The following is a 26214-nucleotide window of genomic DNA, read 5'->3' as shown; positions in this document are numbered from 1 at the left end:
TATAAACCGGTTGAGCAGTTCTTGCGTACCCGAGGTGGGACTAAACAACCTTACACTGCTGTGTTTTGCTCTCCCCGGCCGCGCCCGCGTGAGCGAAGGAGCCCGATCCTGCAGGCCCAAAAGCCCATCGGTAGACTAGACGTGGGCTGCATCCCATTACGTGGCCCAAACCAGCAGAGAGCCAGAGCGTAGTGTTTTTCTTCCTCGGTGCCACACGCCTCCTCCCTCAAAAAAAAAAAAAAAGGTGCCACACGCCTCCATATTATCGTGTGGAGTTTATCCCCGTAGTTAGATTGTGTTGTGATGCAGTTTATCAAAAGTAAATAAAAAATGTTGTGCACCTATCCTAACAATACATAACTAGATATCCGACGAGAGATCGAGGTCGTGTGACAGAAGCAAGAAATCAATTCATTTGACGACATGGTCGTTGAAGAGCTTGAAACGCCCGGCATTGAGCACGAGCTTCCTCACGGATGCGACGGCGCCAATGACCCCGAGGCCGGTGAACAAGACCATGATCGCCACGTTGGTCATATACACCACCGACCTCCTAGGCGGCGACACCACCATGTTGTACATGACGACGGGGAGTATAAAGTCGAGCGGGATGTACCCCACGGCGCCGACCACGCCCACGATCTCGCCGAAGAACGGCAGCGCCGCCGCCACAAATGCGCAGACCGCCACGTACAAGGTCCGCATCGCCACCCGCGGCAACAGGTTTCGCCACGAGAACCTCGCCCGTGTCGCGTCCGCCACCCTTTTCTCCATGACCTCGTACACCACCTGCGCGTAGAGGAGCGCGATGGCCAAGAGCTGGAAGAGGACGAGCACGACGGTGAGGCAGAGCAGCCACCTCGGCGCCAGCGAGGGTCCTGCGTTCGGCATCAGGCTTTGGATGGCGTTGGACTGGACCGTTTGGCCGAAGGCCCAGTAGCCGGTGATGGCCAGCGGGTAGAAGGTGAAGAAGGCCACCGAGTAGTTAATCACCAACGCCTTCACCATCTTCCCCGCCGCCGGAGGTACCAGCGTGGCCTGGATCTCGGGCAGGATGCCGTTGCCGAACGCGGCGGCTAGGATGGAGACGGAGAGGAAGGCGTCGAAAGTCTTCTCCGACTTGGATGTGCTCAGCGAGTAATCCTTCGCCGGAGCATTGCTCGAGAGACCTATCATGTGGAGATCGACTTTGAAGTTTTTTTGTGGTTGTTTTTTGTATGAAAACACCGAGTACAACATAGATATAGAAGCATATATGCATCATTGTTGATGTTTGTGCGTACCTGCCCGAATGCAAGCGGCGGAGACGAGGATGGTGTAGCCGACGCTAAGGACCAACGAGCCGAGGTTAATGTACCGCAGCGAGTGGAATGAGGGCATCTGGGACAAGAGAGCCAGCACGGAGGCGACGGCGATGATGAAATGGTACAGCTTCAAAGGGCCATCTGGCACCAAGCTGCTGTACATAATCTGCACAGTTATACACTTGTCAGAGGAAGATCAATTAAGCTTAGATACTTAATTAGAGTGACGTTTTGATTTCGATTTAGCTAGCCAAGATTTTGACAATATTAAGGGCAAAAAGACAAAGATAGCCATTGACCATTGGTTCCATTCCAAAACATCAGTGACCAACGCAACAAAGACCAATTATTTGACCGTGAATAAAAACAAATAGTGGGTTGGGGGCAGGGGGGTGACATGTTTGTGAAATCAAAACACAATTTTAGCGTGATCAACTACATTCTCCGAAGAATTACATGGCTGTTATTCCGCTTTACGTTTTATAAACCGGATGAGTTTTTACTAAATCTTTGCCATTTAATGATTTGTAGGGAAGCCGGAGGTTTCCACACAGCATAGTATATCTTGATTTGAATTACAAAGGTCATGTACATATAAGAAATCATGCAACTAATACTAGTCATTTAGTGTTGCATGTATTATGGCAAAATATTTCAAATGCACGTAGCAACACACGGGTATTCTACTAGTTACTCCAAAATTGCAGTTTTGGTAGTATACAATATTGTATCCGTCCCCTAATAGATGACATATGTAAACTGAGTCAAAAAGTCAATGTTTTTTAAGTTTGACCAAGCATATATACAAAAATATGAAGATAAACATTATCGAATGAATATCAATATATCCACCATTAAATACATATTTTGCGGGGTCACCATACATTTCTATCATGTATTTATTCAATATATAGTTGCTAATAGTTTCTTCTATATACTTGGTCAAACTTAGAAATAATTGACGTTTTAACTGAAGTTATACACCATCTATTTAGGAACGAAGGGAGTATCTCACAAGTGACATCACTGCGCTAATAAGTTTTGTAAAAAGTATGAGAATAATACCAAATCAATATCAATATATCCATCATTAGAAATATTTTTGCAAAAAAAAAAACAAAGGAGGCTCACTAATATTGTGAGCACAGATCATCCCAACGGTTAGAATACAATCGACTTCATCCGCAAAAAAAAGAGAATATAATCGACTGATTACCTGTAGAGAGTTGCCGGCGAGCAAGATACTGCCAATGGTGACCCCGACGTTGATAGCACCCTGCACGGCCACCATTAGGTAGAACGCCCATCCAGAACCTACCAAAAATCATACCGCTCATCAGTCGGTTCATATCAACTACTGATGAGTACTCCTACACTACAGTACTACCTCACTTCAGTTGTATTTAAGCCTTTAAGGCACATACGGATATTTCTAGATCATCAAGGGTCAATAAAACACGTACTCCCTCCGTTCTACAAATATAAAATATGTTAATATTTTAATATGAACTGAAATAAATGAACAAACAAACTAAAACGAGCCTATATACATCCGATTAACAAAAAGGTTACTATTATATGCTAAAAACATACCATCCAATCGTATTTAGATAAAATTTCTAACGTTACTTAATTCTATCGATCAAATTGGTGATCTAGAAATACTCATGCCTAGTAAGCTGAAGAGAGTGAGCAATGATGATGAAGCAGCTACATGGTGCGTACCGAGGACGTCGGCGGCGAGGTCGCGGAAGCGTATGTGGCGGCGGCCGGCGGCCTCGCAGTGGTCGAGCACCCGGGACATGGCGTAGTAGGTGTAGAAGGAGACGGCGGCGAGCGCGGTGAGCGTGGCGAGGCCCAGCGCCCAGCCGATGCCCCGGAGCGCGTACGGCAGCGACAGCACCGCCGGCCCCACCATGGCCGTGGTGAGGTGGAACCCCGCGTGCCACCAGGTCCCCTTGGACTCCAGCACGAACGCCGCCCCCGCGTCCCCCGCCGCCGCCTTCCCTTCGCCGTCGCCACGCTCGCCGCGGCGCGTCGCGGCCTCATCGGCGACGGCGACGGCCATTGGTGCTCCTTGCTTTTGGGTTCGTGGCAAGGTTGATGGATGGTGGTCTGCCACGGGCTCACGGCGTCACCATGCACGCGCAGATACGTAGTACATGGAGGCCGGCCGACGATGGAGGTGGCTCAGTCAACCAATGCTGGCGAGATGGGACAAGGGAGCACAGCATACACGACTTGAAAGAAGATAGCTCCCGGAGTCGCAGGGTCACAACTCCCAAGTGAGTACTCCGGTGGAGGTGAGGCCGGCAGGATCACACACATATATCACACGGAGCAGTAGGTGCCGGCGGTTACCACCAGCCTGACCGCAAGTCAAATATATAAGTTACTACGAACATAGCAATTTTCAAACTTCAGAGGTGAATGATGGATCATAGTATAACAACAGTGGCCCCATCCAGTTGCTCAAAGATGGCATTTTCAAACACGAGAATCATAATATTGTATACCAACATGGCATGCATGGTTTCATGCGCGCGGCTCACCTTGACCATGTCGCATTTCGTGACCTACTCGGCACGGTCAAGCCCGCATGCAGGCCGCTACGTCCGGCGGCGCCTAACTCGTAGCACTACGGTGTCGTACCGTACCGTACCTCTATGCAGGCGTCACGTACATCTCTTTTCCCATCAAAAAAATGCATCGACACGCAAGGTCTCTTGTGTTTTCTCATGGGGGTAAGATTTACCACTGATATGGCAAAAGGAAACATTCAAAGCTGGACATGGTACACGCCTACAAGGTTCAACTACTGACATGGCACTTGAGAGACCGACTGGGTCGTAGCAACTGAACCCAAAGTCTGTGGAGTGTCAGTAGACCCAACACTTCGGCATATGCTCTGCTTTCTCTCTGAATATACATAATTTAATCTAGTGCATGATATAGTCTACTCCAAATAAAGAGGAAGAAGATAACCAAGCCCTGATTAATCTCCACGTGATTCAGACTATCAAATATGCAAAAGTGTATCTATTTCACCCTCCAGCTTGCCCATGTGCCGGCGACACACATTGACCATGGAAAAACGCAGGATTTAACTGGTCTTGAGCCAAGAAAACTGACCATAACGAAAATAGAGTTGCAACAGTATACACACTGCGTTATTATAGAATTCCAACCATGTTCCAAAAATGGTTTAGATCAGTACTTCAGTGATCCAAACGCTCTTATATTTTTTTACAGAGGGAGTAGTACTTTTGAAGAATGGGTGGTACAAGTGTATTGCACCAACCATGGTTGCAATTCAGAGAACACACATCTACAAAGCCTTGTAAAAGTGAACATGGGCAGTAACATAATACTTGCACGTTTCCGTATGACGGCCAAAGTGACGATCATGCACAAGTTCATATGATATGGGTAATTTCGTTCGTTCCATGTAGAACGTGACGGCGAGCTCGCATAAGCGGATGTGGGGGCGGCCTTGCAGTGGTCAAGCACGTGGGACATGCAGTGGCGGAGGCAGAGGGTGGACAGGGTGGGCCACGGCCCACCCTGGGATTTTTTGAATAGCTTTATAGTATAGGAAAAAAAGTAAAAAATATTAAGAAAAAATATAAGAGCGTTTTTTACACTACACTAGTACCAAAAATGTCAGTACCAAGATAAAGGGAATATAAATTACTATGAAGATAGCACTTTCAGAGATGAATGAATCATAGTATAACAACACTAGTCACATTCAATTGTTCAAGAGAAGATAAAACAAACCGTTTTTCATCCATGTGGCCTGCTCATTGGCCCATTGCAACTTGGTCAAAGTATTGGCCCATTGCAACTTGGTCAAAGTATTGGCCCATTGCAACTTGGTCAAAGTTGGACATGGTACGTACTGACAGATAGGGCGGTTGAGAGACTCACTGAGTCCTAGATATCAGCTGGAGCATAAGTCTGTGAAGTGTTGTTCGAACTTACTCCCTCTGTAAAAAGAAATATAAGTGCATCTAGATCACTTTTGAACGCATACGTTGTGTTTCGTCTCCGGTGAATAAACATTAGTATCCTCAAAGAACAAGAAGAAGAAGAAGAAGAAGAAAAGCGCGCGGCGGTAAAATGTTAGCAGCCCGGTAAGCAAGACAACTGAAGATCGGACTGATCATCCATCTCTGACTGTATAGCAAGATCCAATTTCCGCATGACGTGTCAGCTTGACTCGGATTAAAAAGAAAAGATATGCTGACACAATCGATTCAAACATGCAGCTTGTATTCACTTCAGCTTCCACCCATTCCCATGTGCCGGCAACATTGACCGGGAGAAACCCAAGGATTGGCTGCTCTTCAGACAAGAACAGCAGTACAAAGAACAGAGTTGCAGCAATATGTACACCATGTTATTATAGCATTCCAACCATGGTACAAACTGACAGATAGTAATCGTGATTCTCCGGAACAAGACAGGTGTCCAAACCAGGTTTGCATTTCAGAGATAGATATTTACAGTTGGTTCTACAAGGTAGAAATATTCTACCAGTGTATTACAACCCCACAAAAGACATATACTGGTACATTCCAATGCCTACCTATGCTGAGGGAGAACTGCTTCAAGAACATATGCAGTAGATGGGGACGAGAAACAACACAACAGGAGGAACTTGGAGGCTATACCTCTGCCCGAATATACCATCACAGAGATATATCTCAAGTAAAGGAATGGAGTGCGTGGAAATAGGTTTTCCTTTCCTGGGAGTATTATTGATGCTGCCGCACGGCCAGGCCGCAAGAAGTAGTATGGTCTAAAAGGCTTTCTTCCATAGCAGAGTCCAAAGATTTAGCTCGCAAAAATGCAGCTTTCTGATGGCGTAGGGTGGGGGTAGGAAATGAAGGAGACATCATCATAGACTGTCATAAGAGTGCTAACTTATCTCTTCGGGGACGTGCATGCCAAAACCGCGTTTCATCTTCTCGATTCTGTCATTTGAAAATTGAAATGGTTAGTGCCTGACTAAAAAAAACATGGTTTAGAGGAAATTGATAAAGACGATTTGCTGATCAAGAATTTTAAGAGGTTATTAAATACATGGTACTCAGAGTTGAGACAAGTTGTGGCTAAAAGCAATAAAAAGTTCTAGCATAATGCTTGCACGTTTCCATACGACGACCAAACTGACAACCTTGCACAAGTTCACATGATATCAGTAATTTCTTTCGTGTAGAAAACAAACAACAATTGAACAAAAGGTTTAGAATAACCACAGCAAGCAATGGTCAAAGAAGAAAGTGAACAAATGATGTTGACCTACTGCATGGAAATAAGGCATGACCACACTGACTTTGGCCTATTATGTTTACAGGCAGTCCCCTGCTGCTAGGTAATTAATCCATATCAAGTAGTGAATCACAGGAGGGGTAATTGATTAAGCCATTAGATGATTTGTCAAATACATATCACTAATGCCAGGGAATTTTTACCGAAGACTGTAGATATCTAGAAACCCAAAACTACTTGGCCACAATGTTGCACTAGTGTTAACATCAAAATGAGTTGAAGTTTCCTTTTATACGAAGATAGCAAAAATATACATATAGATATAGCCCACTCTTCCCGAGGAAATGCAGTCTGTAAAGGAGGAACTTACGTAGGAGCGAGCTTTCCAAGGCTGCGTAATTTGTCGCCGGTTGCAGCATCAATCACATTTCCTGAGATATCAACGGTATATGATTTTTCAGAGAAACGTTGAAGGCCTCTCTTTACAAGCAAATCGAAATCTTTCTGATGAAGTTCTCTGCCATTTACAAGCACTCCAGTGTTCCCACCGGCACAATTCTTGGGCATTGAGTAACTGAATTCTTTTATAAATGGCTGCAAAATGAGAGACTGGTCATGACATGCAAACACGCAGTTCTAGGAAAGCATCCCATGGAAAAGAATTATCTTACAGGGATAATGCCGCTGCACTCGTGCCCCATGACACCCCAAAATCCAGCACGTTGGTCATACCTGAATTAGCAAAGAGAGAAAACACTATGTTACCTTTGCTTTAAAGAAATTTCCAATGCCTGTGAATTAAAAGTTACTGTAACCGACTATCTCTGTGCTGAAGATCTAACGGAATTGCAACAAATTATAAACTAGCTACATGGTAATATTGCACAAACTATTATTTAATCATGCATCTGTATCTGCCTTCTAAGTATACTCATCAGAATGTTGCCTCTGGTTAAAGGCGGACAAACATTGAATTCTGATTTTGAGCTTAAAGCATTTAGTGGAGCAATCACCAAAGAATACAAATCAATGATGAACAAGTATCTTAAGTCTATGAAAGAATGTACAGACTAGTCTAGTGATCATTTCAAGATGAAATGGCCAATTTGGCTAAAAAAAAGCAAAGCCTTCTTTCTTTAGCTTATGGAAGGAAATATTACATAAGAGTTATGCAGTGGAATCAGGCATGGTCGTTTTATAACAGTGGTTCAGTATACTTCATCATGATTCTCACCGTTAAACCTAATTTATTCTTAAGGAGAATACAGATCAATTTATTTGTCTCTTGATTGTGGCAGCATCTAAGAAAAGTGTATGTTCTTGGCAGATGATGCTAGACAGCTAGAGTAAACGATGAACTAAGGCAACAGGATATACAGCATATGCTGCAAATACAGGACATGTTCTGAATTCCAAATGAGGGGAAATGACTTACCAATATGAACCAGGGCTAACAGGACCAGCTTTTTTCTCCGCCTTACGAAGAGCACGCTCAGAGATTGGATGACCATTGATCGAAACCTTGACACTGTCCATAGACTGGTTGAATAAAGAAAGATCCTTGAAACCTTTCTTTAAGAAACCACCAAAAAATGATGAATCCCCACTCTTACCAGCTGAAGATTGAATTTCATCTAGCCCAGCATCAGAAGAGACATGCGAGCTAGTATTTGTTCGCTCACTGACTGATGACTCATTTTTGGCTACTCCCTTGGCATTTTCACAGTTTGAGGACAGTGATTTAGCATAATCATCTTCTATGCTCTCTTCTTCACATGTCTTAGTTATGCTATCGAATCCAAAGTCATTGTTATAACCTTCCTTGTTGCAGTTGTCGTATCTCTTATTAACACTCTGAACTTCAAAGCTGTTGTCATCTTGTTTGCTCTTTTCTTCATACCTTTTGCTTGTAGCTTCATCTTCTAAGCTGCTGCTCCTGCTATCATCACTATTGGCCTTCCGCGTGTTCTTGTTACCAATGTGACCATCAGGACAACTAGCATTAAGTTGTTTGAGATATTTCTGTCCATATGCCTTCTTCGCGGTTTCTCCACTAAATCCATCCTTCCGACTTTCATTGCTCTTTTGTTCACATTTCACATCAATCCTCTCACCTCGAACATCAAAGTTTCCTTTGCTATTTAAGCCATACCTCTTGCTCTTGATTTGATCCCCACCACTGCAATCATTTTGCTGGCTGGAAAAGGGATCAACAAGTTTGTCCTCTAAAACTGGGGCTTGTGGACTGATTGTGCGAATAACTGAAGCTTCGGCCTGACTGTCTGCATCTCCCTGACATAATATATCTTTTGGGCTATCTGCAAATCTGGACTTGCTGACAGATACAGGTTTTACCTGACTGATCTTGTTTGGCCCGCGCTCTTTGCTTGTGCTGCTGCCATAGCTTCCAATAGAAGACTGCGACAGATTGTCGGAAAAATTCTGTTTCTGTCGATAGCTACCGAAACTGGAAGTGTCATCATCCTCATATGGATACCACCCAGAACTTTGAGGAGCCCGGCGATCTGAGCTTCTCACACTGTTTGGTACACTGAATGACGATGATGGGATCGCCGGGTGAACTTTCACACCCTTGAGCTTGAAAGTAACAACCTCTGAGCAGGAGCCACACTGAACCCGATTCTGCTTCGGTGATGTGCATTTCCCAGGAGGCAGCTGCAGAAGCTGGTTACAGGAGCTGCACACGACGAACGGCGCGCCGCCCTTCGCCGGCCGGCAGAAGCTGTCCGCCCTCTTGCTGAAGTACTCAACCCTTCTCTTGGACATGGAAAGGTGCGAGTACAGCGACGAGGCCACCGACCTCCGGTCGTACTCCGACGATATCGACGAGGCCGACCTGTCGAACTGGTACGGCGGCCTCTGCTGCCCCGCGAAGAACCTCGCCATTGGAATGCTCTCCTCCTGCGGCGGCATGGCCCGCTGGCCGTGCACGCACTGCGCGCACTGGCACGAGCTGTGGTGGCCGCTCCCCTGGCCGCCGTACCCGTAGCCATCCCACTGCCCCTCCGGGCGCGGCTGCCGGAACCTCCCGCTCGGCTGCCTCGCGTACCTGTCGTCGCACACGGACCGCTGGTCGTACGAGCTCGGCGGCCCGCCTTGCCCGTACCGGCCGGCGTGGCGCGAGGAGCGGTAGTACTCCGGCAGCGCACCACGGCCCGGCGGGGGTGGCAGGGGGTCGGCGTGCGCGTGGCGCATGGAGACGGCGCCCCGGCCCATGCGGTGCGGCGGGTCCGCCCCCCGCGGCCCCGCGGCCTCGCAGGACCGGGTGATCTGGTCCCGTATCTCGTCCAGCTTCCGGAGCAGCTCCGCCGGGTCCTGCTGCTTGAGCGCGGCCCAGTCCACCGCGCCGCCGCCGCCGCCGCATTGCCCGTAGTCCCCCGGCTCGGGCGCCCTCGCCCTCCTTCTGTACTTCATCTCCTTGGTCTCGCTCCCCATGCCGCCGGATTCTCCCCCGCCCCCTTTCTCGGAACCAAGAACCGTAAAAGCGGTTGGAGTTGGAGAAATCTGCAGAGTCCGCAAGATATCGCGGCGGATCAGAGAATACCAACGGAAGATAGTAGGTATAGGCCGTAGAGAGCCTTAAGCAGCGATGGCAGAGAGAGGCGGCGGCGGCGGCGGTTACCTCGACGCGCCGTCGGAGAGCTCGCGGCTCTCGGCTCTCGGCCGCGGCACAGAGGCTACGGCGCGGGGTACGCGGCGGCGGCGCCTCCGGTTCTCCTTCAGAGCTTCGCGGCGGCGGCGAGGAGGAGGCCGGTCGGCATTGGCGACGGTGGGCGGCGTGGCAGTGTGGTGGCGGAGTGGCCGCGGCGAGGAGGACGAGGAGGGGGGCAAGTGGAAGAGCGGCTATGTACTGGTGTGACTTGCGAGGGATCTCTCTGCAATATTTTCAATTGTTGAGGGCGTGAACGCGATACTCCGGCAGAGTTCGGCGGAACCGCGTGCTCCAGTTGGAGGGCTGACTGACGCGTGGGGCCCACGGACAGAACGGGGTGTCCAGCTGGGATTGCTTGACTAATGCCACGCGCATTTGTTCCTAGAGTAACATGGGTTAATCAGTACTCCTGGCAACAAATTCGCCAAGAAATTTATGATTAAAAAGTGCACCCACAAGAAATTATGAGTGGCATTGCTTAATCCATAATGTTGGCTTGGGACTGACAATGGCACTACCCAAGAAAATTTTCGATCAACATGCATTAAAATTTTGTCAGTTAAATCTATGATCAAATTTTGACACAAAAACGAAGAGGACCAATAAACAAAGACGGATGTAGTAGTACCCAAGAAAAAATGCCCAATTAATTAATCATGCACCTCCGTTTTCTTGATTCTATTTGCAGAGTCTTCCCGACAAAAACTCGCATCCACCACAGATATTTTCGACTGAAAGAGACTCCCTAATTTGTCTTCAAATTTCGTTGAAATGCAATATACTTGATATAAAACCACACGTTCTGATATATTGCCATAAAAGAAAAGCCGCCGCCGCCCGAAATGAAACGTAGGTGCATTCGTCACGCCCGGTAAGGGCAATGCGCTCCATGACAAAGACTCCGAAGATGTTCGCGTGTGTAATTATATATGTGATGTATAAGTTTCTTTTTTGCGTGATTAATCAATCGATCGACCATGGCGCGCAGGCTAATGATAGCCGCCCTCGTTTCGGTTGATATTGCTGTTGGGTCTGAATCTGAATTTTTAGTTATTAGCTCTCTCTCGGCGTCAATAATGCCGCCAGCCACCACTAACGCGCACCGCCAATCAAATCAATCAGTGGCGTGGTGTGGTGTGGTGTGGTGTGGTGCGAGCATCTCAAAAGGAGACGGAAATGAAATCAGTGGTGTGGGTTAGTAGGAGTAGGAGATTGTGGTATTTTTTGTAGTATAATAGAAGCAATGATATTTGTCAACGACAAGGGAAAGCAGACGAATATATGCGCCTAAACACTCACGCATGTGGTCCGTTGCTGCTTTAGCTTAGTTTATTCGTAAATTACAGTATATGATATAATACAGTTTGTCTGTCAGGTTAATCCTATCTGTCTTGTATCGATGTCTCTGACAGAGACCGATTAAACAACTCGGGCCAGCATGATCGATGCTCGGCGCAGGACGTTTTAAGCCTCAAGTGACAACTGATGACAACTGAGGAGAGGCTGCCTAACACATGTGTATCGTGTGCATGAGCAATGCTAGGCACTGGTACTGATCATAAACAATGAAGTGACAGTGCAATTTCCCGGCTGTTTTTTTGCCTGTTTGCTGGGTCATATGGCCCCGCATCTTGCAAAGATCGCCACAGCGGTGCAGTAGGGAAATAGTACTCCTACGTACTACCAAGATACTAGTATCAAGGGACTGTAGCACTGAGATGGACTCAACACCTCTGTGTGAAAGCGTGCTGTGCGACGCATGGCTGGCTTGGTGGCAGGTAACCAGCGAGGCAGAGGCACCTAACACGTACGGTACGGGCGCCGAGGCTGACCCGACTGACAAAACGGATCAACTAATTTATCATCCGTCGAGTCCGTCCCCGGACGCTTCATCGGCGTCCCACCTTCGCGGCGGGGGGGGGGGCACTAACAGCAACTCCAATGGCCGACCCAAACGAATAACAATTTTGTCCGTTTTTTGTTCGTTTGGGTCAGTCAGGCGGGCACGGGCATCCGCTTTCGCGTTTGGGTCGGCGCGTGCGCCCAACGCTGGGGTGACCCATTTCGACGGCATAAGAAACTAAAATGAATGCATGCATGTTTAACATAAAAAAACTAAATTAATTAAATATTAGAGCCGGCCACGAAGGCCGGCGGGAGTCCACGCGTCCACATTAGTATTTAAGAAAATTAAAAACAAAATAAAAACTAGGCGCCAGCGCGCTGCCCTAGGCGTCGGCGTTGTCGTCCTCGGGGTCAATGAGGTCGATGAGCGTCGGCGCCGGACCGGCCCAGCTGAACGTCGTGTTCCAGAGCGCGGCCATGTCGGCGCTGGCAGTGCCGCCGCCTGGGCCGCCGCGGCCTGGAGCGCCTCCTCCTCGGCCTCGAGCCGCTCGGCCTCGGCTCGCGCTCGAGCATCTCGAGGTACTCGTCGTCGCGGCGCTCCTCGGCCACCCGGATCTGCCGCCAGTGCTCGAGGTATGCCGCCTCTTGCTCCGGCGCGGCCTGCATCCAGACCGGCTGCGCCCTCACCCACTCACGCACTACTCCTGTCCAGAAGTAGCGCTCGATGGGCTCCGGCTCCGGCTCCGGCTGCGGTTCGACTTTGACGAGGTGGCGGGGAGGGGACGGCGGGGCCACTGGCGGTACCACACAGTCGCCGGCCGTGGAGAGGGCCATGGCCTGCGCCATGGCCGCCTCGTATCGAGCTTCTTCTTCTTCTGCCGCCTCTGCCCTGCGCCGCTCGCTCTCCCGGTAGACGACCGCAAGGGCCGCCTAGTCTTCCTCCTTGACGATGAGCGGTGGCGGCGGCACGCTGCGGTCGACCTCGCGCACGCTGCGCCGCCTCGCCTCCTCGTGCTCGAAGGTGAACCAGCGCGCCCAGTTGGGCGAGTCGTAGGCGTAGGCCTCATCGCCGCGCTGCTCCGGCATCAGGAGCGCCCGTCAGCGACGCACCTCCTCCGCGTGCGCCCTAGCCGACCGCGACGCCGCCGGCACTGGGATCCTTTCTGGATCTAGATGCCAGTCGTGCGATAGTGTCACATCAGGGTAGGGCAGCGGCACGCCTGGTGCACGGGCACGTTCTACTGGTGCACGGGCACGTTCACCCGCTGCCTGGTGCACAATGCCACTCCGCCTGGTGCACGTGCACGTTCACCCGCTGCCTCTGCCGACAAGTCGGCGCAGGCGGAGGCGAGATGAACTCCGCGGGGAAGGGGACGACGGGGGCTGAGGGAGTCCTGGACTAGGGGGTGTCCGGATAGCCGAACTATCATCATCGGCCGGACTCTAAGACTATGAAGATACAAGATTGAAGACTTCGTCCCGTGTCCGGATGGGACTTTCCTTGGCGTGGAAGGCAAGCTTGGCGATACGAACATGTAGATCTCCTACCATTGTAACTGACTCTATGTAACCCTAGCCCTCTCCGGTGTCTATATAAACCGGATGGCTTTAGTCCGTAGGACGAACAACAATCATACCATAGGCTAGCTTCTAGGGTTTAGCCTCCTTGATCTCGTGGTAGATCTACTCTTGTAATACCCACATCATCAATATCAATCAAGCAGGACGTAGGGTTTTACCTCCATCAAGAGGGCCCGAACCTGGGTAAAACATCGTGTCCCTTGTCTCCTGTTACCATCCGCCTAGACGCACAGTTCGGGACCCCCTACCCGAGATCCGCCGGTTTTGACACCGACATTGGTGCTTTCATTGAGAGTTCCTCTGTGCCGTCGCAATCAGGAGGGATGCCTTTTCCCGTCTTTAAAGACGGCGCCGTCGTCAAGGGAGCTTTGGCCCCCGTCCAAACTATCCGGCTAGGCGGTTTTCTTATGACCACCTGTTCGGCCGCCGCTCCGACAATGACCTCTCGAGTCATCAAAAGCGATCTTCACGTCAACTCGGAATTCGACGAGCAGCTAGATCCGATGGAGCTCTCCTCCGTAAATGAGCTCTTGGATCGCATCGCCGCCCTGGGAGTCGCCACAGACTACGATCAGATTGGGCTTAAAACCGATCTGAGAGAAATTAACTCTCCCCAGGATACCCACCACGTTGTCGTGGTAGAGGAACAACGCGGCGACTCTTCCTCTATGTTAAAGACCAGTTATGTCCGGATTCCCGATCCCTTCACGCCGGATTCCCGCGGAGGGACGGATGTCAATCAAGTACTGAACCTAAAGTCAGGCATCGGACCAGATTTGTCGGATAACATCCAGCAATCCAAGCTTCCAAATCCGGAAACTTCTCGGCCTTTGAGCCTCAGACCGGGCGGGGTTCCGAATTTAATTCCGCCCGCCCACCCAAACATAAGCGATCTATCTCAAATACGGCAAGAGCCCGATAAAACAGTACATCACTACTGGGCCAGATTCCTCCTGGTCATGGACAGGATAAAAGACTGCCGTGAGGAAAGCGCAATGTCAATTTTCTGCAACAATTGCACGGACAAGGGAATCATGAACGCCATAAGTCGTCGCGAAGTTACACGCTTCGCCGATATGGCGACCATAGTACAAAAATACTGTGCGATGGAGAGTGCCTGGAAAACCGAAACCAGGTTTTGGGACAATCCGGCCCTAAATACAACCCTAGTTCGAAATAAAAGGGTGCGTCATACTCAAGCACCTGGGTTAAAAACCAAAAGCAAAAAAACCCTAAAGGGCACGGAACCGTACTGGAGGGATGGCTCAACGGACCCTGTAAAATCCACAGTACGGAGGGCGCCACTCCAACACATAGCCTTCGAGCATGTTGGATACTACGGCAGGTGGCCAAAAGTGGCGAAAGCTTTCTAGCCCCGGGCAACCAGCCCAACAGTACCAGTACGGTATTAACAGTCTTCGAGACTTTCGCATCAAATAACATGCGGAAACGAATAATCCGCAGCCTCGCCGAAGTCTACCAAGTAGCAACAACAAATCCATGGAGCGACACGGCTATCACCTTCAATGCCAGCGACGAACCTAAATTCCGAACAGCTCGAGCACCAGCCGCATTGGTCCTCAGTCCGATATTGGACGACTTTCGTCTTACCAAGGTACTCATGGATGGCGGCAGCGGATTAAACCTCATCTACGAGGAAACCCTCCAAAAAATGGAAATTGACTGGAGCCGCATTGAGCGAAGCAGCACAACCTTCAGAGGAATAATCCCTAGTCGAGAAGTACGCTGCACAGGAAAAATCACACTAGACGTAGTGTTCGGCTCGCCGGACAATTACAGGTCCGAAGAGGTCACGTTCCAAGTGGCCCCATTCAGCAGCGGATATCACACCTTGTTAGGGCGAGAGGCATTCACAATCTTCCAAGCTATACCCCATTACGGGTACATGAAGCTCAAAATGCCCGGGCCCAATGGAATAATCACTCTTGCCAGTGATCCAGATATAGCACTTCGCGCTGAAAATAAGACAGCCGCACTGGCCCTATAGGCATTATCCGAAGCCCTAGCGGCAGAGGAACTCACTGCGCTGTGCTCCATGGTGGATAGGGACGATGTGATACTCGATAAGAGGTCTAAGTCCACCTTTTTTAAACCAGCAGACGAAATAGTCAAATTCCAGGTCCATCCAACGGACCCTACAAAGACGGCCTCCATTGGGGCACAATTAAATCCTGATGTAGAAGCCGCACTACGAGAATTCCTTCGGGAAAATTGGGACATCTTTGCCTGGCACCCTTCAGACATGCCAGGAATCCCACGCAGGCTGGCAGAACACAGCCTAAAAATCCTAAAAGGATTCAAGCCAGTCAAACAGGCTCTTCGGCGATTTTCCGAACCCAAAACACAGGCAATGGGAGAGGAGCTAGCCAAACTCTTAGAAGCCGGATTCATCAGAGATATAAAACATCCGGACTGGCTAGCCAACCTAGTAATGGTACCCAAAAAGGACAAATCCTGGCGCCTTTGTGTCGATTTCAAAGACCTTAACAAGGCCTGTCCAAAGGACCCTTTCCCTCTCCCTCGCATCGACCAAATCATCGACGCCACCACAGGACACGATTCATTGTGCTTCCTCGACGCATACTCCGGATACCATCAAATCAAGATGGCGGAAAAAGACCAGACCGCAACGGCATTCATTACTCCGTACGGACCATTCTGCTTCAACACAATGCCCTTCGGACTCAAAAACGCCGACGCAACATATCAGCGCATGATTCAGACATGTCTGGCCACCAGATAGGCAAAACAGTGGAGGCGTACGTAGACGATGTGGTCGTTAAGACCAAACACGTCGAAACTCTAATAGACGATTTGAGGCTTACATTCGACAACCTCCGAGCATACGACATTAAGCTCAACCCGGAAAAATGTGTTTTCGGCGTACCAGCCTGAAAGCTCTTGGGCTTCATTGTATCCGGTAGAGGAATTGAAACAAACCCAGCCAAGATCCGGGCTCTGTCACAATTGGATATCCCAAAAGACCTCAAACAAATACAAAAATTGACGGGATGCGTGGCGGCTCTAAGCCGCTTCATCTCCCGTTTGGGAGAAAAGGCGCTGCCCCTCTATCGCCTCCTCCGGCGCACCGAACACTTTGAATGGACGGATGCTACCATGGCCGGACTCGAAAAAATTAAGGCCATATTGGCAACAAATCTGGTCCTGGCCGCGCCCAACTTGGGCGAGCCTATGTTATTATATATCGCGGCAACACATCAAGTTGTCAGCGCCGTACTCGTCGTCGAACGAGAAACAGAAGGGCAAAAATTCCCTCTTCAAAAACCAGTGTACTACGTATCCACTGTCTTAACTCCATGCAAGTCCCGGTACCCACATTATCAAAAGATAGCGTATGCAGTGTTCATGGCATCCCGGAAGCTGCGACACTACTTTCAAGAGTGCTCCATAACGGTGGCCTCCGAAGTACCTCTCAACGATATTATAAATAATTGCGATGCGACGGGTAGAATTGCAAAATGGGCCATTGAGCTATTACCATTTGACATAACCTACAAACCACGACGAGCTATAAAGTCGCAAGTTTTGGCTAACTTCATCGCCGAATGGACCGAAGCCGAACTCCCTAAAGAGTACGGCGCATACTCCAATTGGATCATGCATTTCGACGACTCCAAAATGTTGGCTGGCTTGGGGGCTGGCGTCGTCTTGACGTCCCCAACCGGAGACACAGTCCAATACATGCTTCAAATAATGTACATGGACTCCAACAATGCAGCCGAATACGAGGCCCTTCTACATGGCCTCCGGATGGCAATCTCCATGGGTATTCAACACCTAGAGGTGCGCGGGGATTCAAACCTCGCAATATCCCAAGTAAATGGAGAATTTGACGCCAAAGATCCGAAAATGGCAGCCTACCATAACGTCGTCCTAAAAATGTCAGCCCGGTTCAAAGGACTCGAATTCCACCATGTAGCCCGGGATAATAACCAGGCAGCAGACGTGTTGGCATGCATCGGTGCAAAACGCGACGCCGTCCCTCCAAACATCTTCCTGGAACGGCTCTTTAAGCCATCCGTATTATGGGAAGAGGAGTCCGGAAATAACAACCCGGAACCAACTGCACCACCCAACACAGAACATTCTGACACCATCGGCGGCTCAGCCAATGAAATAACACCTTCAACCCACGAAATAATGGCAGTAATTGCCCCGTGGACGGAACCATTCCTAGCCTACTTAATCAGGCAGGAACTTCCCGAAGACCAAAATGAGGCCCGCTGCATAGTTCGGCGATCTAAAGCCTACAAGGTCCATGAGGGAGAACTTTATAAGAAAAGCACAACCGGAGTCCTTCAAAGGTGTATCTCCAAAGAGGAAGGGCGAGATCTCCTGGCTGAAATTCACGCCGGACTCGGCGGGCACCATGCTGCAGCCCGGGCCCTTGTAGGCAAGGCCTTCCGTACAGGATTTTATTGGCCGACAGCCCGGGCAGATGCTCAGGACTTAGTCCAACGATGCGTTGGTTGCCAGCTCTTTGCTAATCAAAGCCACATGCCACCCACCACCCTCAAAACTATACCCATCACTTGGCCGTTCGCGGTCTGGGGGCTTGACATGGTTGGACCCCTTAAAGGGGGAACCCACAAGCACAAATACTTATTGGTCATGGTGGACAAATTAACCAAATGGATAGAGGCCAAGCCGGTTAAAATGGCAGAATCCGGACCTGTGATAGACTTCATATCCGGGGTAGTACACCGTTTTGGCGTCCCCCACAGCATCATCACTGATAACGGCACGAATTTCACGGACAACGAGGTTAAACTCTGGTGCAAAAACATGGGCATCAAGCTCGACTACGCTTCAGTCTACCACCCCCAAACTAACGGTCAAGTGGAACGAGCAAATGGTCTAATCATGAGCGGCATTAAACCCAGATTAGTGCGGTCCCTCACGGAATCTAACACGCACTGGGTAGAGGAGCTCGACTCCGTACTCTGGGGGCTGCGGACCACGCCAAACCGCACTACCGGATTCACACCATTTTTTATGGTATACGGCGCCGAGGCAGTTTTGCCCTGCGATATAATTCATGACTCACCTCGCGTGCGCATGTACGAAGAAAGAGAAGCCGAGTTGGATCGGCAGGACAGTTTGGACGCCTTAGAGGAGGAGCGCGACGTGGCAAAATCTCGTTCTGCATTCTATCAGCAGCAGGCTCGAAGATATCAAAGCAGAGAAGTACGGGCCAAAATTACAATGTTGGCAAGCTAGTTCTACGCCTGCCGGACAAGAAAAAGGACAAACTTAAGCCCAAGTGGGAAGGTCCCTTCATCATCGACCAAGTCCTCACTAGCGGTGCATACCGTCTACGCAACGCATCTAACAACCGACTCGAGCCAAACCCATGGAACGCAGCCCGTCTCCGAAGATTCTACGCCTAGCGCCGGACTCAGAGTTCGTCTCCTTCCTCCGTCCACCTTTCATATTTTTTCGTTGTCTTTGTTTTCCCTCCTTTTTCCTCCCTCTTTCAGTACAAGCCTCTTGAGGGCTGATCTGCGCTTTGTTCGCACTCACTCGATGTGCTACTCGCACTTGTTATACCTGGGGGCTTCTTTAACAGAAGCTTATTTATAAGGGCTTCATGCCCAACACATGTGTCATACTTCCGCATGTACCTTTTACTCACCATTATATGCATCGATATGACTTAAGTTTTGGCCAAGCCGGGTTGCCTGGCTCCTGTGCTTACCCCTACGTTCCCGATTGTTCGGCTAGGAGGTAAAGGGAGCACCTCTGCAATTGTTACTGCCGGGTCAGCCGGATGTGTACCTCAGACTGGGTGAAGCCGAAGGCTAGCGTTCTTAAGGGAATATTCGGTCGGTGACCTGAAAGATGATTTATTACTTATTTATTTATCTGCCCCAGATGCTTTTTCTGCTCTTTTCGCAGTCCGATCATGCACTTTAGGGCATGCCTCCGAGGGAAAGGAACCCCTAACGGAACTATTCTCCCTGGAAGATGTTTCTTACTAACCATGTAATATAACATAGCTAGTTGGGCACTTGTCTGATAAAGCACTTATGACCCCTACGCCTTGTCTCCATGCATGCCCCGGTTTTCCTTTTTTATAACCGTAAGGGTATTCTGACACACTCTGGACTGTTGGGTCCCGAGGTTGAAGCGAAAAGGTCCGCAAAGACAAACGATCTACAATCCGGCTAGAAGGCATTTTACATGTCATTTTAAATTACATCGTCAAACTGACTGATTGTACTCCTCTTCAATCCCATCTAACAGGTTGTCTAATTTACAGTCCTGTTGGGAATATTTCGCGGCCAACTCTACTTGGCCGTACATCAGGCTCACAGGGATCTCCTTCCCATCGGGCCCCGTAGGTCCGACCTCGGCCATGTGGTTTGGATCAGCCTTCGGGTACCGCGTCTTCACCATGGCCCAGGCCTCCCTGGTGCCTTGATGGCAGGTCGATATCTTCCACAGACGGAGATGCCGCTGTACTCCCTGAAGCTTCTCAGCAAGCCCTCCAAGACCCTCGGGTAGGGAGACGGAAGGCCATAAGGCCTGAACGACGCTGCTCATCGCCTGCCGAACACGTTCGTGCAGTTGCAGTAGCTCGAGAAGAGGGTCTCCCGTGGAACCAGGCATCTCCTCCGCCGGACGACCCGTGAGCACACCTAAAGACACATTTCTGTCAATCGACTTCCTCGCCAAACTCTTCTTTTCAAAAGAGTTTGCTCAAGCACTTACTATAAATGCCGCAACGAAGCCACCGATTCTCCTTTACGGAGTTAGACAGCTGGACCCGAACATCTTTTAGTTCTTCGCCCAACTGGGTGTTGGCATCTTGGAGTTTGTTCCTCTCCTGCTGCACCCTCATAAGCACCTTCTCGCCGGCCTTCAGCTGGCGCAGCAGATGTTGCTTGTCCGGATCTAGTCCGGCACCCTCTGCAATATTATTGTCAGACTATAAACACGCCGCACTTCATAAACTATTTCTCTTTTTGAAATATGAATTACCAGAGGGGGTCTCTGTGGCTCCCCCAGCAGCGGCTAGTGCAGCCTCAAGTTGGGCCTTGCATTCTTGAAGCTCCTGGGACAGGTGGGTATTCTTCTCTGTAAGATCCTGCATAACAAATGATCCTTAAATCAGTTAGTTTAACTATTTTAAGTCTCGGGGGCTACTGGCATATATAACTATTAAAATTCCTCCCCCGTATGTCTTTCACATACTGCTCCATGGCTCTGGTTAAACCATCTTGAGCAGCACGGAGGTGCGCGTCTCCCGCATTAAAGGCATTCAACGCCTCTGGGGAGAAACACGCGTCACGAAGAACTATCCGACGGCGCCTGTGATTCATGGCGCTCTCCACCTCAGATCTGGTGGTGGACAACCTGTCGGCATCCTCCATTGGAGGAGCATCCGGCTCGCGCCTTGCGCTCGCCTCCCTCTCCGGACCAGGCGTTGGAGCCTGGCTGGCGGAGGCTTGGTTGGCAGCCTCTCCGGACTCAGTCCGGCGAGTGCTCTTTCTCCTGGAAGAATCATGAGCATTAATATACCTCCCAGGAGTCTTTCCCTTAAAAGACAATGGTGCACCATACCTTTGCGGCAACGTTTCGATTTGCGTCGCACTCCTCTTCCGCCTGCTGGGCCGCACTGACCTTGGTTGGTCGGTCGCCGCGGGCTCGGCTTCCCGCCGTAAAGGCACCTCCTGCGAAGCACCGTTGGTACACGATGGTCAGAAATAAGCATTAGAAAGGTAACGGTGTCAGGACTTCGGTCGTACTCACCTGGGAAGCCGGGGATAAACCGGGGTAGTCAGCCGTAATGGCGACTAGAGCATTGTCCATGCTGAGCTGATGGAACACCCCGTCAATCAGTTCCACCGTTATGTCCGGATCCTCTCCGGAAGCCGGATCAAGGGATCTTCCCAGATCCTCAGGTTGCGGAGTCGGGCTTTCTATGCCCTCCACATCCCGGCGCAGTTCCTGCGTCGAAATCATAAAGTAAGACACTTATCTTTGAAGGCATGTATCAGATATATAAACGTCCGCCTACCCAGCTCTGAGGGTTATTCATGGAGAATCCATTCAATGGACTCGTGCGGAAGAAGTCCTCCTTCTCCCCCTTGTACAAGCCGGACAGGATCTTCACCAGATCGGCGGCCGATCCCGGCCCCTTGCGGCCATGACGGGTGGCGTCATTCTCCCTGTTGAAATCCCACATGGGGTGGCCCCTATATTGGAGCGGCTGCACCCCTCGCATAATGCATGTGGCCATGACTCCAATCATGGTTAATCCGGAATGGGCCAGTAACCGTATCCGGCCCATCAGATAGTGGACGCTCCTATCATCTTCCCGTTGAGGGCTCCGCGGGCGCCAACTCAGGTGTTTCTTCAGAGGAGCGTTGCTAAACTCCGGGAGGCCGATCCGAACTGGATCCGGCAGCGGGGCGTCTTCCATATAGAACCACTCCGAAGGCCAATCTTCGAACGCCTTCTTCGGGGTTCCGGATAAATATCCGGTCCCGGCGATGCACCATATTTCGGCTCCGCCCACTTGATATATCGACCCCTCGTGAGAACGGAGTACGAGGCAAAACAGTCTCTTCCACAGCGCAAAATGGGGCTCGATACCCAAGAACAGCTCGCAAATAGCTACAAAGCCCGCGATGTGCAAAATGGAGGCAGGTGTGAGGTGGTGAAGTTGGAGTCCGCAGAACTCCAGGAGCCCCCGGAGAAACGGATGTATGGGAAATCCGAGTCCCCTTATTAAGTAGGGGACGAAGCATACCCGCTCTCCTTTGGAGGGATTGGGGACGCTCTCCGCCTGCTTCCCACCCTTGTAGGTGGCCAGTCCGGCTCGAACCGGAACCATAAAGGCTGGGGGAAGGTATCCCTCTGCTTGGAGCGTCACTAACTCTCTATGCAGGACTGAGCATCTCCTCCAATCTCCTGGCTGAGGACTGGGAGCGCGAGAAGAGGAGCCGCGTCGGCTATCCATGTTGGAATGGATTCTTGTCAGATGCGCTTCGATGAATACTTGCGGAAGGAGGATGATGTGATTCGGATCTGGATCCACGCCTCTCTTATAGGCGGCTTATTCGTGTAGCTAGGGGGTAAAACGTAAAAATACCCTGGCTTTTCGCATTCATACAACACATGGAAGAGGGCCATTATTGGACGTGGAAGCCAAGGAGCGCAACATTTATGAAGAAACCGGACACTATTCGGCTAACACATGGAACATGGAGGAGAACCCGCCTTGCAAACGCCGAAGACAACATACGCGCCGGACTCGTCGTCATTGAAGCCTGGTTCGGGGGCTACTGAGGGAGTCCTGGACTAGGGGGTGTCCGGATAGCCAAACTATCATCATCGGCCGGACTCCAAGACTATGAAGATACAAGATTGAAGACTTCGTCCCGTGTCCGGATGGGACTTTCCTTGGCGTGGAAGGCAAGCTTGGCGATACGAACATGTAGATCTCCTACCATTGTAACCGACTCTATGTAACCCTAGCCCTCTCCGGTGTCTATATAAACCGGATGGCTTTAGTCCGTAGGACGAACAACAATCATACCATAGGCTAGCTTCTAGGGTTTAGCCTCCTTGATCTCGTGGTAGATCTACTCTTGTAATACCCACATCATCAATATCAAGCAAGCAAGACGTAGGGTTTTACCTCCATCAAGAGGGCCCGAACCTGGGTAAAACATCGTGTCCCTTGTCTCCTGTTACCATCCGCCTAGACGCACAGTTCGGGACCCCCTACCCGAGATCCGCCGGTTTTGACACCGACAGGGGCCTTGCCCTTCGACTTGCTGCTGCTGCCGGAGAAGAGCCCCATTTGGGTGGCTGGGGTGGCTAGGGTTGTCTTGCCGGCGACAGGGGAGCGAGCATGGCCTAGATGGGGACGGGAAGTGGATGAGGACGGCCCCGCCACACAGTCGGCTTAAAAAAGGACAACCGACATCGCTGACGCGTGGGCCAGGGGTCATAAATTAAGCTGACCGGCGAGGGGGCGGGTAGTTGGGCAACCGCCAGGTGGGGCCGCGGCGGACATCGAGAAGGCACGCATGGCGTCCGTTCCGCGTCCACGCCGATGCATTTGGGGCGCAAATTTGGGCCACAAATGCGTCCGCGCGAACACGGAGCGGACGCGTTTTGGGTTTGGGTCGGTGCGTTGGGCCTCCACTTTTGTCCGCGCCGATCCAAATGGACGGCGGCGGACGAAATGGGTCGCCCTGTTGGAGTTGCTCTAAGAGCATCTCTAACCGATCTACTAAAGAGGGCCCTACCCTCTCAACTTTGCTCAAAAGGTAACATATCGCCGGACATGAGAGACACTCACCCGGGAGATGGAGAGGTGCCAGTGTCGGTGGCGGCGAGGCCCTTATACCCCCGTTTCGAGGCGGGGGACTCCAGGATTGGACGGTGACCTAGACAGGTGAGGCGACTGCGTGCTTGCGATAGATGTTCTTCATGGGAAGCTATGGTCGGGGTCCTCGACAACTCAGGGGTGAGACGGCGGTTGTGTCCGGGAGCTATTTCTCCCTGTCGAATATGAGGTTTGATCTCTCCCTTTGACTCTCACTTTCCCCCACTGTATCCGGCTGACATAAGCTCTATGCCAACAGATCTGGACATGCTGGTTCGATACGTCTCCAAGTACCTACTCCCTCTGTCCCAAAATTCTTGTCTTAAATTTGTCTAAATACGAATGTATTTAGTTACGTTTTAATGTTAGATACATCCGTATCTTGACAAATTTAAGACAAGAATTTTGGGACAGGGGGAGTATAATTTATTAAGTATTCATGCCACGTTTACAAAGATTTTATATGGTTTTGGTATGATTTACGTGGAACTAACCCGGACTGACGTTGTTTTCAGCAAAACTACCATGGTGTTGTTTTTTTCTAGAAATAAAAGTTCTCAGAATTGGATGAAACTTTTTGACGATTTTTTGGAAGAAAAGAAAAATATTGGAGCAAAGAACCGCTGGAAGGGGGCCCCCTGCTGCCCACAAGGCACCAGGGCATGCCACCAACCTCTAGCACGCCCTGGAGGATAGTGGGCCCCCTGAGGCCCATCTTCATGTGAAACTGACGCCAAAAAATCCAATAAATGCAGAAACCGCCAGAAATAACCCTAGATCAGAAGTTCCGCCGCCGCAAGCCACTGTAGCCAGGAAAAAACCAACCGGGAGCCCGTTTCGGCACCCTGCCGGATGGGGAAATCATCACTAGAGGCCATCTTCATAATCTCAACGGCCACCATGATGAGGAGGGAGTAGTCTACCCTCAGGGCTGAGGGTTTGTACTAGTGGTTATGTGTTTGATCTCTCTCTGTCGTGTTCTTAATTTGAGACGATCTTGATGTATCGCGGGCTTTCTTAATATAGTTGGTTCATATGGTGTTTCTCCCTCTCTATTTTGTTGTGATGAATTGAGTTTTCCTTTTGAGATTTCATTATTATCGAATTGAATACTTTTATGGATTTGAGAGCACTTGATGTATGTCTTGCTATGAATACACGTGGTGACAGTGGAGTATCATATTGATTCACTTGATATATGTTTTGGCACTCAACTCGTGGATTCCCGAGGTGACATTGCGGTAATCTATGCATAGGGGTTGATGCACGTTCTCTTCGTTTCTCCGGTAGAAATCTTGGCGCACTCTTTGAGGTTCTTTGTGTTGGATTGAGTATTATGAATCTGAAATTGTTTGATGCATATAGTATAATCAACTCACGGATACTTGTGGTGACATTGGAGTTTCTAGGTGACATTAGAGTTGGTTAATGTGTATCATATGGTGTTATTTTAGTACAAACTCTTAGATAGATCGATCGGAAAGGACAACTTGGTGTTATTTTAGTACGAACTCTTGGATATATCGATCGGAAAGGATAACTTTGAGGTGGTTTTGTACCCTACAAACAATTTCTTCTTATATTCTTCGCTAGATAAGAACTGTGGAGTGATTCTTCATCACACGTTGAGGGATGGTTATATGATCCAATTATATTAGCATTGTTGAGAGATTGCACTAGCGAAAGTATGAACCATATACCTCATTTTCAAGCATTGCAATACCGTTTGTGCTCACTTTTGTTACTGTTACCTTGCTGTTTTTTATTGTTCCTATTACAAAAACCAATATCTACTATCATTACTACACTGATATCACCATCTGTTGCCAAACTAGTGCACATATACTATTTACCATTGTATTTGGTGTGTTGGGGACAGAAGAGACTTTTTATTATTTGGTTGCAGGGTTGTTTGAGAGAGACGATCTTCATCCTATGCCTCCCATGGAGTGATAAACCTTAGGTCATCCACTTGAGGGAAATTTACTACTGTCCTACAGAACTCTGTGCTTGGAGGCCCAACACGAGTCTGCAAAAACAAGTTGTGTAGTAGACATCATGGGTGACTAGTGGTATAGCTAGGGATTGAGGGAAACCCTAGGTCGGCTAGTCCGGCCTGGCGGTGACGACATCCTCAGACGTCGTCC

The 26214-nt window shown here is 49.8% G+C and overlaps 2 protein-coding genes across 2 annotated transcripts; both read right to left on the bottom strand.

The window, feature by feature from the left end:
• Nucleotides 1–346: 346 nt before the first annotated feature.
• LOC123100546 (probable GABA transporter 2) lies at nt 347–3488 on the bottom strand. The gene is made up of 4 exons (XM_044522460.1): nt 3030–3488; nt 2521–2618; nt 1284–1470; nt 347–1169 (listed from the first exon to the last, which is right to left on the bottom strand). The coding sequence occupies exons 1-4, from the start codon at nt 3370–3372 to the stop codon at nt 412–414; spliced, it is 1386 nt and encodes a 461-aa protein (XP_044378395.1). The 5' UTR covers nt 3373–3488; the 3' UTR covers nt 347–411.
• Nucleotides 3489–5774: 2286 nt separating this feature from the next.
• LOC123148893 (uncharacterized) lies at nt 5775–10449 on the bottom strand. The gene is made up of 5 exons (XM_044568414.1): nt 10225–10449; nt 8017–10106; nt 7253–7313; nt 6952–7175; nt 5775–6283 (listed from the first exon to the last, which is right to left on the bottom strand). Exons 2-5 carry the CDS (start codon nt 10035–10037, stop codon nt 6229–6231), a joined length of 2361 nt encoding a protein of 786 aa, XP_044424349.1. The 5' UTR covers nt 10038–10106; nt 10225–10449; the 3' UTR covers nt 5775–6228.
• Nucleotides 10450–26214: the final 15765 nt, after the last annotated feature.

Source organism: Triticum aestivum, chromosome 1B, assembly GCF_018294505.1.
Source record: "Triticum aestivum cultivar Chinese Spring chromosome 1B, IWGSC CS RefSeq v2.1, whole genome shotgun sequence".
NCBI lineage: Eukaryota > Viridiplantae > Streptophyta > Magnoliopsida > Poales > Poaceae > Triticum > Triticum aestivum.
The sequence above is the reverse complement of the archived record's forward strand: the minus strand, read 5'-3'. Positions and strand labels throughout refer to the sequence as shown.

What these genes read in the sequence shown, in the direction of transcription:
- LOC123148893 (XM_044568414.1), bottom strand. Translation starts at nt 10,037, where the DNA reads ATGGGGAGCGAGACCAAGGAGATGAAGTACAGAAGGAGGGCGAGGGCG. An exon ending in GTTAGCCCTGGTTCATATTG is followed by an intron (nt 7,314 to 8,016) that starts GTAAGTCATTTC and finishes TTGCTAATTCAG; the next exon opens with GTATGACCAACGTGCTGGAT. An exon ending in CTTGGAAAGCTCGCTCCTAC is followed by an intron (nt 6,284 to 6,951) that starts GTAAGTTCCTCC and finishes TTCAAATGACAG; the next exon opens with AATCGAGAAGATGAAACGCG.
- LOC123100546 (XM_044522460.1), bottom strand. Translation starts at nt 3,372, where the DNA reads ATGGCCGTCGCCGTCGCCGATGAGGCCGCGACGCGCCGCGGCGAGCGT. An exon ending in CCTCGCCGCCGACGTCCTCG is followed by an intron (nt 2,619 to 3,029) that starts GTACGCACCATG and finishes GATTTTTGGTAG; the next exon opens with GTTCTGGATGGGCGTTCTAC. An exon ending in TCGCCGGCAACTCTCTACAG is followed by an intron (nt 1,471 to 2,520) that starts GTAATCAGTCGA and finishes ATAACTGTGCAG; the next exon opens with ATTATGTACAGCAGCTTGGT.